The following is a 14,380-nucleotide window of genomic DNA, read 5'->3' on the forward strand; positions in this document are numbered from 1 at the left end:
TTCCTTCCTTCCTTCCTTCCTTCCTTCCTTCCTTCCTTCCTTCCTTCTTTCTTTCTCTTCCTTCCTTCCTTCCTTCCTTCCTTCCTTCCTTCCTTCCTTCCTTCCTTCCTCTCTCTCTCTCTCTCTCCCCCCCCCCTTTTTTGGAGATGTGGGTCTCAGTTGCTCAGGCCGGTCTTGAACTCATGGGCTCAAGTGATCTTCCTGCCTCGGCCTCGCAAAGTGCTAAGGTTATAGGTGGCCAAAGCTTGATTTCATGAGTCATTTTTATGTAGGTGGTTTGCTACACTTAAGACACTGTTAGCTCCTTGAGAGAATGGGGTATACTTTTTGTCTCATTGTAACTCTTCTTCCTAGCCGACTGCCCTGACATAGTAAGTTGTACATAGTTCTGTGTCAAACCACAAGTTAGTTTTGAAAACCACTAGCATTCTTTTAACCCTGGATCAAATAATACGAGAAGAGTTAACTTTATTTATTCTGTTTTTCTTTTCTTTTGAGAAGAATTAACTTCAGATACCAATGGCTGTGTGCATTAGAAGATAAGCATAAGAAGGCTACCTAGATTCAGTTTAAGAATCCTTTGAGAGAATCTCTGGTGCTCATAACAGTCAAGGAGCTCATAACAGTCAAGGAGCTTGAATCTAATTAATCCTCCCACAGATAACAGTTGTAAATTTGAAAAAATAAGAAAATAAACTCTTTAAATATGCTGGAAAATAGCTAAAGCAGGTGGAAAATGGAGGACTTTTTTCTTAAAAAAAGGAAAATTTCACTGGGTAAGATTCACATTTATACAGCTTTTTGCATGAGGGCAAGTCTTAATTTCTTCAGTGAGAGAAAAAGAGAACTCAGGTATAAATCTGCAGTTGTATTTTCTTAACATACCACAGGGACAGGTTTGGGGCTGAATTTTAACCTGAGTGTCTGAAAATCAAGGGAGGAAGTCCTGGAAAGGAAAGTCATGGTTGACAAGGAGGAGATTCATCCCAAAGTTTGTGGATAAGTGCCCCTTCAATCCTTGTCTAACTCATGAACTTTGCATAAATGGGGGAAGGCTCCAAGGCCCTTAATGGGAAGGAGCCATTGGAAGACTGAGCAACCTGAACAGATACATCAGTTGCTGCCCACTGCAGTGGAGGGACAATCTGGAGTTTGAGTCATGCAAAGTTACAGGGGCTGGGGAAACTCAGGCATTCCGTTGAAACCCCAGAAGGACTGTGACTTAACAGTAAAGACTGTGTTCCAGCACTAAGACATTTGCCTTGAACCAAGGACAAAACCACACAGAGCCTCCACAAATTCTAGATGATCATGCAGTAATTTAACTGCTCTAACAAAAATTAACACAATTCAGAGAAGAATGAGAATATGCATAATCACTACAATGTAATATAATGCCTAATATATTATCAAAAATTATGAGACCTGTGAAGGAACAGGAAACTGTTATGCATAGATAATATTAAAAGCAGTAACTAGAAAGAGAAACAGACCCCAAGATGACTAAAATGTTAGAATTAGCAGACAAACACTTTAAATCTCTATTATATACTTGTTAAAGAATTTAATGGAAAAAAAAGATGAACATGCAAATAATCTTAGCAGACAAATGGGAATTATATAAAAGAACCCAGTGAAAATTCTATCAGTATTATATCCAAAATAAAAAATTCACTGGATAATTTTACAAGTTGACTGGCGATGATAAAAGAGACAGAGAGAAAAATGTTCAGAAAAATGAATAGAGCTTTAGTGACCAATGCAAAAAATATCACCCAGTCTAAGATATGTGCAGTTAGAGTCTCTGATGAATAGGTGACGAACAGAAAAATATCTGAGCAAATAACAGCCTAATATTTTTCAGATTTGGTTATTTAAAAATCACCTAAAAATATAAGAAACTTGGTGAGCCCAAGCAGGATGAATAACAAGAAAATCAACATAAGCATATCATAATGAAACCATTATAAAAACAAAAATAAAGAGGACATATGAAAGGAACTAGAGAAAAAAGACATTACATACAGGAGAACAACAATATGCAAGATGGATGATTTCTTATCAGACACTGGAGAAAAGAAACAGTGTATCTGGAGCAAAATATTTGCAAAATATATATCTGACAAAAGACATATCCAAAATATATAAAGAGCACTTACAACTCAATACTAAATAACAAATAACCCAATTTTTTAAATGGGTTAACAGAGAAGATATTTTACGAGGGAAGATATACAAATGACCAATAACTAACTTTAAAGAAGATCAACATTACTAGTCATCAGGGAAATAAAAATCAATAAATTAATAAAATAGCACTACATGCCCAAAAGAATGGTTAAAATTTAAAAAATTGACAACACCAGATGTTAGCAAAGACACGGTGTAAATGAAACTCGCATACATTGTTTGTGGTTGTGTAAAATGGTACCAGCACATTGAAAGAGGTCTAACACTAAACCTACATCTATACTATAACCCAGCAATTTTATTCTTAAAGTATTTACACCAGAGATATGAAAATATATTTTAAAAAAGAATATGTGCAAGACTTTTCATAATACCTTTATTCATAATAGCCAAAACATAGATTCAATCCAAGAGAATGGTAAAACAGGCTGTGACATACTCAATTCAATGAAATGACACTCAGTAACAAAAAAAGAACAAATTATTGATAAACACAGTAACATTGATGCATCCCAATAACACTTTACTGAGTAAAAAGAAGCCTTAATCAATAGTATATAACATATGATTCCATTTATATGAAATTCTAGAAGAGGTTAAATTCACGTATGAAGAGAAAAGAAAAAATAGAACAGTGGCTTTTTTTTTCTGGAAAAGTGAGAATGACTTGGAAGGGCCATAAAAGAATTTTCTGGAATGATAAAAATGTTTCATCTCTTCATAGGAAGTTAGGTTTCAGAGGTATATATATTATAAACATGTTCCTTCTCTTGATAGGAATGTGGCTTACATAGGTGCATATCTCTTTAAGAACTCATTGAATTGTACATCTAAGGCCCATGCATTTTACCACATATATATTTTATGTTAAAGGGAACTATACACAAATATTGAACTGTAGTTAATTACATGCATACTGAAGTGACTGGGGTAAAGTCTACTAGTGTCTGAAAGCAACTTTGAAATGCATCAAAAATACAATGGATTCATCCAGTGATATTAGGATGGATAGATGAGATAAAGCAAATAAAACTGTTAATTGTAATCTAGGTTGTGAGTATGTGAGTGTTCGCTGCACAATGCTTTTAACTTTTTGATTATTTAAAAGTTTTTATAATCAAATGTTGGAAAACAAAAAGACAATGCATTAAAACTGAAAAATGTTAAAATAATAATTTTAACACTACTCTAAACCCAAATTCTATTTCCAGTTAAAATATTCTCAAAATGGCGGCAAAATAAAGATCATTTTCAGGTAAAAGAAAAACCAGAATTTGTCATCAATAGATCTGCTTTATAAGAAATGCTAAAGGAAGTTCTTCAAACTGAAGATAAATGATACTAGATAAGAATTCAAATTTACAGGAGCAATGAAGAGCACCAGAAATTGCAAATATAAAAGTAAATATAAAAACTGTCTTGTTTTTCATTAATTACTTTAAAAGACAACTGTTTAAATCAAAAATCCTAACACTATAATGTGAGACTCATGAAGCATAAGATGGAAAATACTAAACAATAAAGTACAAAGGGCAGGGGTATAAATGGAATTATAACATTGTAAAATGCTTGCATAGTAGTAAGGCTAAGGACAATATTTTTAAAAATTTAAATACGCTTTTATCCCATCCATGAATGAAAATATTCACAAGATAAATTATGAAGTATCCATTAATACACTAAACTTTAATAAGCATACACCGTATCAAAATTTGAAGAAAGCAGTAAAGCAGTGCTTCAAATAAAATTTATAGCATTAGTGGCCATGTTGTAGAATATATTACATCAGAAAAAATGAAGATTTAAAATAAGTGATATGAATTTTCATCTTAAGAACATAGAAAAAGAGCAAATTAAACCTGAAATAAGTAGGAGAAAGGAAATAATAAAGATAACAGAAAGCAACTAAATAGAAAGCAGAGAAGCAAGAGAAAATTAACAAATCAAAAGTTGATTCTGTAAAAATCTTGATAAAATCAATAAGCTCCTAGCAGGACATGTCAAGAGAAAAAGAGGAAACACACAAATTGCCAATATCAAGAATGAAACAGGAATATTACTAAAGATTCTACAGACATTATAAAGATAATGAGATATTATGCCAATATTTTGACAACTTAGTTGAAATAATTGTTAAATTTTGTCAAATGCTTTTTCTGCATCTATTAAGGTAATCTTAATTTTTTATTACTGAAAAATACAATTTAATAAAAGCAGCGTAATAGAAAATAAGAAAAATTGTATAACTGTTACATAAATTGAATTCATTATAAAAATACTATCCCACAAAAAAAAATTCCATTACTTGGTTATTTTATTGGTGAATTTTACCAACATTTAAGAAAGAAAAGATTTTAATCATACACAAACTTATTCAAAAGATAAAAGAAGAGGAAACATTTTCAAGATGGTTTTGAGATCTACATAGCTTTATTACTAAAGCCTAATAAAGATATTACGAAAAAGTAAATTAGAAACCTATACGTTTTATGAATATAAACACAAAAATCTATAACAAAATATTACCAAATGGGATGCAGCAAAATATGAAAAGGGTAATACATCATAACCAAGTAGAGCTCATCTGAGAAATGCAAAGTTGGTTTAGCATTCAAATTTGATGTTATTTACCATATTACACGATAAGGAATAAAAAGTATAGTTATCTAAATTGTTGCAGGGAAAGCATTTGATACACTGTAACAACTATTCATGATGAAAATATGTCATCTGACAAAGGGCATCTGTGGAAAACATTCATGTCCCACATGATGAAGTATTGAATACTACCACTAAAACAAGCCAATGAGGCAAAGATGTCCACTCTTACCACTTCTATTCAACATGGTAATGAAGGTCCTAGCCAGAACAGTAAGACAAGAAAAAGCAATACATGGTGTAAAAATTGGAAAGGAACCAGTAACACTGTCTATACTGATAGGCAAGAAGAATTTTTATTAAAAGTCCTAAAAAAAAATCTACAAATCAACAATTAAAGTTAATGAGTAAATTTAGCAAGGTAACAGGATACAAAATCAATATATAAAACTCCATTGTATTTTTATGTATTGGCAGGAAACATTTAGTGGTAAAAAATTTTTTTAATTTCATTTTAATAGCATCAAAAATATAAAATGCTTAGAAATGAATTTACCAAAGACAAGCAAGATCTCTACACTGAAATTTATAAAGCGTGGATTAGAGAAATTAAAGAAGACTGAAATAAATGGATAGATGTACCATGTTTATGGATTATAGGACTCAATATTTTTAAGATATTAGTTTTCTACAAATTTATGTACAGAATCAACACATTCCTATCAAAATCCCAGCAGGCTTTTTAGAGAAACTGATTATAAAATATACATGAAAATGCAAAAGGTCTGGAGTAGGCTAAACTGTCTTGAAATTGGAGAGCAAAGCTGGAGCACTCAATTCAAGGTTAACTATAAAGCTAGAGCAATCAACATAGTGATTTTTGACATGATGATGGACAAGTAGAATAAGAGAAGAAAATAGAGATACCAGATCAAGAGGTAAGGAGTCTTGGAAAACTTGGCAAACAAGACTCTTGCAAAGAGTACTCAATGAGAAAAGCAAAGTTTTGCAGCAAATGTTGCTAGAACAACTGGGCTAATAAATACCAATCAACCAATCTCAAGCTCTTCATCTTGTTGTACATAAAATTAGTTTGCAATCAATTATAGACAAAAATTGAAACCACACAACGTCAAAAATATTGGAATATATCTTTGCGACTTGGTTTAAGCACAGATTTCTTAGAATGTAAAAATGCAAACTATAAGTTAAAAAATTGATAAATCACACTTTATCAGCATTTAAAGCTTTTGCATTTCAAAATTCACTGCTTGAAAAACAAAAACAAATAGGTAAGTAACAGACTAACAGAAAATATTTATAATACATCTATCTGACAAAGGGCTTTAGCCATAATATATAAAATCCTACAAATAATAAAAAGACAAACAATATAATTTTTAAAACTCATGAAGGAGTTGGACAGACCTTCGTAAAAGAAGATACAAAAACAGCCAGTAGCATACTGAAATGTGCTAAATATCACTAATCATTAGGGAAATGCAAATTAAAATCATAGGGAGGTACCATTTTACAACTACTAAAATGGCTATAATTACAAAGATTAATGCTATCAACGTTAGTGAAGATGTGGAGCAAATGAAACACTCATATATTTTCAGGAGGAGTGTGCAATGGCACAGCCACTTTGGAAAACAGTTTGGTGTTTTCTTACACAGTTATCCATGTGACCAAGCAATTATATTCCTAGGCATTTACCAAAGATAAATAAAAAATGTATTCACATAAACTTGTACAATAATTATCACAACAGTTTTCTTCATAGTAGCCCCAACAGAAAAATGGACAATGATTTACAGTATATTAATGTAAAGAAATATTACTGAGTAGTTAAAAAAAAAGATTTAACTGTTGATCCACAACAATATGGAAGAACTTTAAAAAGTCAAAGAAGCCAGACACACAGTATTTAAAAAATAAATGTTATGGTATATGAGCTCATTTATCTGTAAACCAACTGTAAATCAGGAAAAACTAATCCATGGGGAAAAATCAGAATGGTGGTTGTCTCTTAGGGAGTGGGGATGGGAACTGCCTAGAAAGGAACTTTATGGAATGAGGGAAGTGTGCATTTTATAGGCGTATGTGTTTGTCAAAAGCCTTATTTACTGATTTGTATATTTCACTCTATGTAAATTTAACTTGAATAAGACAATTCTATGCAAATATTGAACTCTAGTTAGAAAGTTTGCTTTCACAGTGGTCTGGGTCTGGGCATCTGAACTTTAACACTAAAGGTGACCTTCACATGGTGTTGCTTGAGAAATACTGCTGTATCCTTACTACCTTTATCTTATGTCAGGTCACTTGTCTCAAATCACTCTCAAATATAATTTCTTACCTACCTTGCAGCTAGAGAGACCATACCACTTAAGCTGTGGTCGGCATGGGGACCAATAGCATCAGCGTCACTGGAGGACCACTGGACATGCAACATCTCACGCACCAACCCTGACCTACTCTGTAGGTTAAAAAGCTCCTCATATGAATCCTATGCACATTAAAGTCTGAGAAGCACTGCCTTACACCTCACAGAGGCAATGGTGAAGGTTACATAAAATATTAGATGAAGGCACAGTGCCTGGCACATAATAGGGTGGCGGAGATGTGACAAACAGGATAAAAGAACCTGTAATGGGAAAGAACCCCTTTTAAAGTTGGTGTTTCTTAAATCATGTTCCTTTAAGTATTGGTGTTCCATGAATTTGCAAGGCAAACACTGGAGAAAATAACTCAATTTTCCAAGTATTAGTTGAGAATAACAATATTTGTTTATATCTAGCTGTTCTCCATAAAAAGGGATTCGAGGCAGCACTGATAAAGAGGATGGAAAATACTGAAACATAATCTACATGTCCTGAGACTATAAGCAGCCTAGCAGCCCAACAAGATGAAGCAACCTTGTCCTGGCTTTCCCTCTTCACTCTAATCTTGTCCATCTGTCTAAGCAGGTGGGGCCTTGTAGGCATTGAGTCATCATGGCTGCTCAGCTGTCAGTCAACTGCTTGAGGGTGCCTACATGGGGCTTCTAATATTTATTTATTTCTACCAGCTGTTAGTTCTATACACAATCTTAGCTAAAAGGCAGAGAAGTGATTCCACTAGTCATTATTTCTACCAATGAGTAAAATGTACCATATTCAGATCTTTTTCTCAAGAGAGAAAAGAGTAGACATTAATAACACCAAGAAAAAAGGATTGTGAACATATGAAATATGGACTTTTCTATTTCTCAAAGTGTGGCATGTTTCTCTTGTAACAAAAAGAGAAGAAATCAATATGCTGAAAATAGTATCCTCACACTACATTTAGATTCACCTAAACAAAGTGCAAACTTTGCCTTGCTCTGATGCAAACTATATTTCATTGGGTTTTTGCTCTTTCATGTTGCTCCTAGTTATACTAATACTTTAATGTGTGTTGCATTTTAAAAGTTATTCTTGGATACTGTGTATCTCAGACTGGTTAAGCAGCACTGGTTTTGATATAATGTCATGTCTTTCTCCCCATGAGATAAAGATTCATCAGGACTTGAAAACCCTCTTAGACCCTGGTGGTTACTTCCAATGTGAAGCCCATGAGCAGGCTGAGAGGGGAGAGAGAGTTAAACCAAAAACTTCTAATTAAGAGCAATTAATATTACCCAAATTATCAGCCAAGATGTAAGGAATGGGGAATTTCCACCTGGTGTTTGCGTCTCTCAGGCCATTTCTGGAGTTCTGTGAAAACAAAGGTAAAGGTGAGTGGGAAGCCTAGTCCTCAAGGTCACCTTGACCTCCTCCTTCAACAAACTCTCACACAGCAAACAGTCTATCACACAATTCAAACAGTTTAGTGGCAAATTCTCTTCTGATTATGAAAGCAATAGAAGTCCCTTGAGAGATAATTTGGAAAAATCAGAGAAATGATTAAGAACAAAATAAAGGGGGCCTGCAATCCCAGGAAAATTGAATAGATAAACCATTTAATTATTTTAGACTCTTTTGTGCTGTTTACTTATTTTCCCTCTGTTTTTGTCCTTACCAGTTATAGTGGAACTCCTCACTGGAACAGATTATAGATGAGATTTCTCTTATCTCCTTCACGGTGCCCATCGCAGGGCTGGCCACAGAGCAGAGACTGACAACCAATGGTACTGTCTGTCTTGAGGAACTTACTGCATCTTTGACAGATACTCACCTGCAAGAGGATGTCCCCTTGAAAGAGGTCCAAGCCTGCAGCTGGAAATGGAATTTTTTAAAAAAAAACAATATTTGAGTGAACATTATTAAAAGGCATCTTTCATAATAAAATTAATCTTTGCCATTATAAATCTTTGAATATTAGTCTTTATGTGGCAAAACTTTTCGAAACAATGCAAAAATTCCAGTTGAGCAAATATGAATGGCCAATGAGTATCACATATTGTCATAGCCTCTGTTTTCAATTTTGGAGCAATAAATCTTGTCTAAGAATCTTAAAAGTAAGAGATAAGTTAGAAGGGATTTTATTGATCACTGACTATAAAAAAGGGATTTGAGGCAGCACTGATAAGGAGGATGAAAACTATTGAGAGAATGGCTGGGGGTGGTGGCTCACGCCTGTAATCCCAGCACTTTGGGAGGCCGAGGTGGGCGGATCACCTGAAGTCAGGAGTTTGAGACCAACCTGGCCAATGTGGTGAAACCCCTTCTCTACTAAAAGTACAAAAATTAGCTGAGCTTGGTGGTGCACACCTGTAGTCCCAGCTACTGAGGATGCTAAGGCAGGAGAATTGCTCAAACCCAGGAGGTGGAGGTTGCAGTGAGCCTGATTGCGCCACTGCACTCCAGCCTGGATGACAGAGCCAGACTCCATCTCAAAAAAGAAAAGAAAAATATTGAGAGAAATGGAGAAAAAAATAGAGTCCAGCGACATGAAGTGATGTACTATGTAATCCAGGGGCCGAGTGAGCATCGAAACTCCTGCCTTCCCATTCAGGGCTCTTTCTGCCCCTGTACCATTCTGCCTCTTGTCCCAGGGTAAATGAATGTATTCTGCTCTTTCCCATGAAAAAACAATGATACCCTCCAAAACCAAGCTCAAGGTGCTGCCCACGTCATAAGGAAGACCAGAGGATTGTGGACAGATCCATTCAAAACCATACCTCCAAACATCTGTTCTCAGGTGCTTAGCAGAATACACTCTCCCACTGCTGGTATTGCTTAATCCTGGCCTCATCCTGTTTCAGTAAGCAAGATTCTTAAAAGTGAAGATCTTTGTGGGAAAATTTCTCAAGCATTAAAAGCGCATCACTTATCATAACTCTCATGTGACAAGCAACATTTTCTGTAAAATGCAACAACTTCAGACAGAATCACTGGATTGTACTTCATTCTGAGGACAGCCCTGATTTACAGGCCGGGAAACCAAAGCAGAGATTAATTACCACAGTCTCACGAGCCAACAGAGGCCCCATTTGGCAAAGCCAATGGCTCATTCAGGAAGCAGCTCCATTTATGCATAGGACACCAAGGAGGTGTTAGGTATTAGCAGGCATCATGATTTCATTTGCCAGTGACTAACTAGAGCTATCCCTGCATCACTCCCTTCCTCATGCACACATTTGCTAGATTGCTTAACCTCCTTAGCCCTGACCTATTCCTATGCTAGCAGTGCAATTAAACAACCACAAACAGTAATGACATCACTGTACCACTGTCAGTAGGACCCAGATTTGAATAATCTTTTAAATAAAAGGACTTTGTTCTGGTCCATCTATTCTTTCATTGAGAATAGTTCTACTATTTGTTTGTCCTGAGCAAAAATCTGTATTTCCTGACACCTGGCCTGGATTATAATGGAATTGAGGGAGCTCTTCCAGAGTGAAGTGAATGAGCCCACTCAGATTTTGGCCCCAGTGGTCAGTGAGAATGGATGGGGTCATGGGGGGCAGGGAGAACTTCCCAAAGAAGTGCACATCCAGTGAAAGCAAGCCTCAATCTATTCATTACCCAATTTGTTCATGTGGTGCGCACTTGTTAAATGCCTAATGTGTCTGAAGCATTTTTCTAGATGCTGGGACATAGCAGAGAATAAAACAAAGTCCTTAAGGAGATGACACTCTTGATTGGGGGAAGAGGGAGACATACAAATAAACAAATAACTGTAAAATATGACAAATGGTGAAAAGTACAATAAAGAAACAAACGAAAGGTAAGGTGGGAAAGAGTGCTGAGGTGAGATAGGTTTGCTACTTTATTAAAGAGTGGTCAGGGAGGGCCCCCCAGAGGTGGTGGCATTTTAGCAGAAATATGATAGAGTAAGGGAATGAAGGAAGTGTGGTGGAGGTAAAGGCAACACCAGATAGAAAGGTCCTGTGGCAGGAAAGCCTTGATGTCTTAGGGCAGTGGTCCTAAACTCGGGCATCAGAGTCCCCTGGAAGGCTTGGTCAACACAGGTTGATGAGCCCCCACCCTTGGATTTCTGGTTCATTAAGTCTGGGGCGAGGCCTAAGAATGTTCATTCCTAGGAAGTTTACTGATGCTGCTGGCTGGGGGACAACACATTGAAAATCACTTCCTTAGAGGAGTAGCTGTGCAGTCAGGGTGGCTGGAGAGCTCAAGTGGGAAGAGGAAGAGTAGTCACAAATCCTGTTTCAGCAGATCGACTCACACTCTAATGTGCATAGAAACCACTTGGATCTGTCAAATTAGAGATGCTAATTTGGTAGGTCTGGGGTGGATCCTCAAATGCGGCATTTCCAAGAGAAAGCTCTTGAGTGACACAAGTCACTTTGGCCTGTGGAACACACTTTGGGAATCAAGGCTCTAAGGCCTTTACTTTGTGTTGGAGGAGAAGTCATTAGAAGGTTGGAGCAGAGAAATGACATGATCTGAAGGATATTAAAGGAAGAGTTCTATGTTGTGCAGAATAGTCTGTAGGGAGCAAAGGCAGAAAAGGAAGCACAGTTATGAGGCCCCTCAAAGGACCAGGTCGGATATGAGGTGGCTGACCAAGATGGGGACAGTAAAAGTGCTGAAAAGTCTCAACTGTGGTATGATTTGAAAGTAGATCTAGGCCGGGCATGCCGGTGGCTCATGCCTGTAATTCCAGCACTTTGGGAGGATGAGGTGGGCGGATCACAAGGTCATGAATTCAAGACCAGCCTGACCAACATGGAGAAACCCTGTCTCTACTAAAAATACAAAAACTAGCCTTGCGTGGTGGTGGACACCTGTAATCCCAGCTGCTTGGGAGGCTGAGGCAGGAGAATGCCTTGAACCCAGGAGGCGGAGGTTGCAGTGCGCTGAGATTGTGCCACTGCACTCCAGCCTAGGTAACAGAGCAAGACTCCATATCTTGGGAAAAAAGAAAGAAAAAAGAGAAGAGAAGAGAAGAGAAGAGAAGAGAAGAGAAGGAAGGAAGGAAGGAAGGAAGGAAGGAAGGAAGGAAGGAAGGAAGGAAGGAAGGAAGGAAGGAAGGAAGAATGGATCAAGTAGATCTAATAGCATCTGCTGACAGATTTTGCATAAGGTATGACAGAAAGACAAGAGTTAGGGGCAAGTCTAAGATTCTGAGCTTAAAATCTAGAAGGAGTGAGTTACATTTACTGAAATGAAAAGGACTAAGAGGAGCAGGTCTTGGGGTAGAGGATGAATGTTAAGTCAGCCTTGTGAGGCAAAAAGAAGATGGTGAAAGGTGGTAATTTTCTCTATATGATTTTCACCATCAATTTACAGTGTTAGAATCTGGCCATATGGCTAACCCAATCAATCCTGGTGGCTTGGTTGAAATGACCTAAAAAAAAGATTACATGGTAATGAGATTTCTTCACTGGGGTCAAAGTTCAGAGGTGGTGGTGGGCCTGAAGAGTACAAAATGGCAAAGTGGTAAAGAATTACTTTTTATTAGATAGATAAGGATGAGATTAGAAAAACTCTAAAAATTCAAATCCCAGCCCTGTTGTAAAATACATCAGATTCTCTGAACTGTTTACACAATGGCTGACTCTAAAAAGAGATATTTTAGTGCCTGGCTCTGAAGTCTTGGCACTCATTCATGCATTCACCCATTTACCTTCCTAAACTATTTCTGCTCTGCCTATGCAGCCATTCTCCAGCTATTCCAATTAAATATCAACTAACTGGCTTCTCTGTGAGTGAGAGAAAGCCAGAAAAATTGACCCTTAGGTATAGGTATTTTCATTTTGTAGTCTTCAGATAGCACTGAGCTATTAAGGTACAGGCTACAAGATCTGGAAGTGAGCCCCGTCACTGCTACCTATGATCCTGAGCAGGTCACTCTAACCATGAGAAGCCACTTGCTCACTCTAACCATGAGAAGCCACTTGCTCCTCCCCCCTGAAAATGAAAACAGCACTTACTCCACAAGAAGACTGGACAAATAAAAATATCATGGCCAGTGGAGGGGTCGGGTTTTGTTTCCCCACTAAATATAACCACAGGCTTATTCTTATATTTTTCTTTAACAATCAGAATAATTATCTATTTGCTTTCCTTTTCTTCCAAATACAAATTGGAAAAATAAATTTTTTATAAAGAGAAACTTGTTATGTATCTAGATCCATTGAGGACTCCCTAGCTCTCCTAGAATGTCTGGTCTAACTGTCTTCTCTTTCCACATTTTTATCTTTCAGAAAATGCAATTTCTCACAAAGCATCAATAAATATTTCTCCCCCAAAGAATCACAATACAGTATTATGAAGGAAAGTGCTTTTCAGTAACCTCATCACTGGGTTTTAAGTAATTTCAATACTTTAATAATGCAAAAATTGAGCTCACCTAAATTGATTTCTGAAATATCCTTCTGTTCACTAAAGTCTGCATCATGTACTGTTAAAAGTGAGGGAAAAAAACTATTGTTAGCTTTGCTGAACGAGAAAACTTTAAAAACACTCTCTGTGCATTTGAACTAATTCTTACCATTTTCTTTAGGAAGATACTTAATCTGAAAAAAAAAAATATACAGAAAATGGATAACGTATACTAGAATTAATATTTCTAAATATCCAAAAAGCAGGACTCTACTTACCGATACAGCTGCTATGTGGGCAAAAAACAAGGTAAAAAAGAGAATGCATGTGGATCTAGTCCAAGCCATTGCTGCGAGTGAGCTGATTTTAGCAGACACCTTGTCATAAATACCTTTTAGACTTTACCCTGATGGTTGTATTAGAAACTTTGACCCTTCCATATGTACCGTAGTGCTAAAAAAGGTAGTCAAAGATAACAGCATTGACTCTTTCGAGGACAGACACTAAGTTTACCTTAAATGCTTAAGCTTCAGAGACTGGGGAAAAGTTTGAAAAATTAATACTGAAATGAGCATATAAGAAGTAATAACATTCCTATAGGGCAGCAATAGCCATTCATATAATATAACAGAAGATCCTCTTAATAATAAAAATAAAAATAATTTAAAAATTTATTATTAAGTATTTAATTCAAATAAAATATAAATTCAAATTTTATGGAACTGTTACAAAGCAATTATTGAAGGACATAAAAAAACCTGACTCTTTCTATATATATACATATATATGAAATATTAATAGATTATTTCAATATTAATCTATAAATTCATTTTCAT

At 36.0% G+C, this 14,380-nt stretch overlaps 1 protein-coding gene across 2 annotated transcripts in view; it reads right to left on the minus strand.

Annotated features, from left to right (window-relative positions):
* MEP1A (meprin A subunit alpha) overlaps window positions 1-13,927 on the minus strand; it is a 41,226-nt gene extending 27,299 nt beyond the window's left edge. The window contains exons 1-5 of one of the 2 annotated variants that reach the window (XM_023213073.1): window positions 13,823-13,927; window positions 13,714-13,738; window positions 13,573-13,623; window positions 8,989-9,029; window positions 8,453-8,528 (exon numbers count right to left, since the gene is read on the minus strand). In XM_023213073.1, coding sequence (XP_023068841.1) covers window positions 8,453-8,528; window positions 8,989-9,029; window positions 13,573-13,623; window positions 13,714-13,738; window positions 13,823-13,891 — 262 coding nt within the window. In that variant the 5' untranslated portion in view covers window positions 13,892-13,927. Of the gene's footprint in view, window positions 1-8,452; window positions 8,529-8,988; window positions 9,030-13,572; window positions 13,624-13,713 lie in introns of both variants that reach the window. The other variant, XM_023213071.1, reaches the window with a different exon arrangement.
* Window positions 13,928-14,380: the final 453 nt, after the last annotated feature.

Source organism: Piliocolobus tephrosceles, chromosome 5 (assembly GCF_002776525.5).
Source record: "Piliocolobus tephrosceles isolate RC106 chromosome 5, ASM277652v3, whole genome shotgun sequence".
Taxonomy (NCBI): domain Eukaryota; kingdom Metazoa; phylum Chordata; class Mammalia; order Primates; family Cercopithecidae; genus Piliocolobus; species Piliocolobus tephrosceles.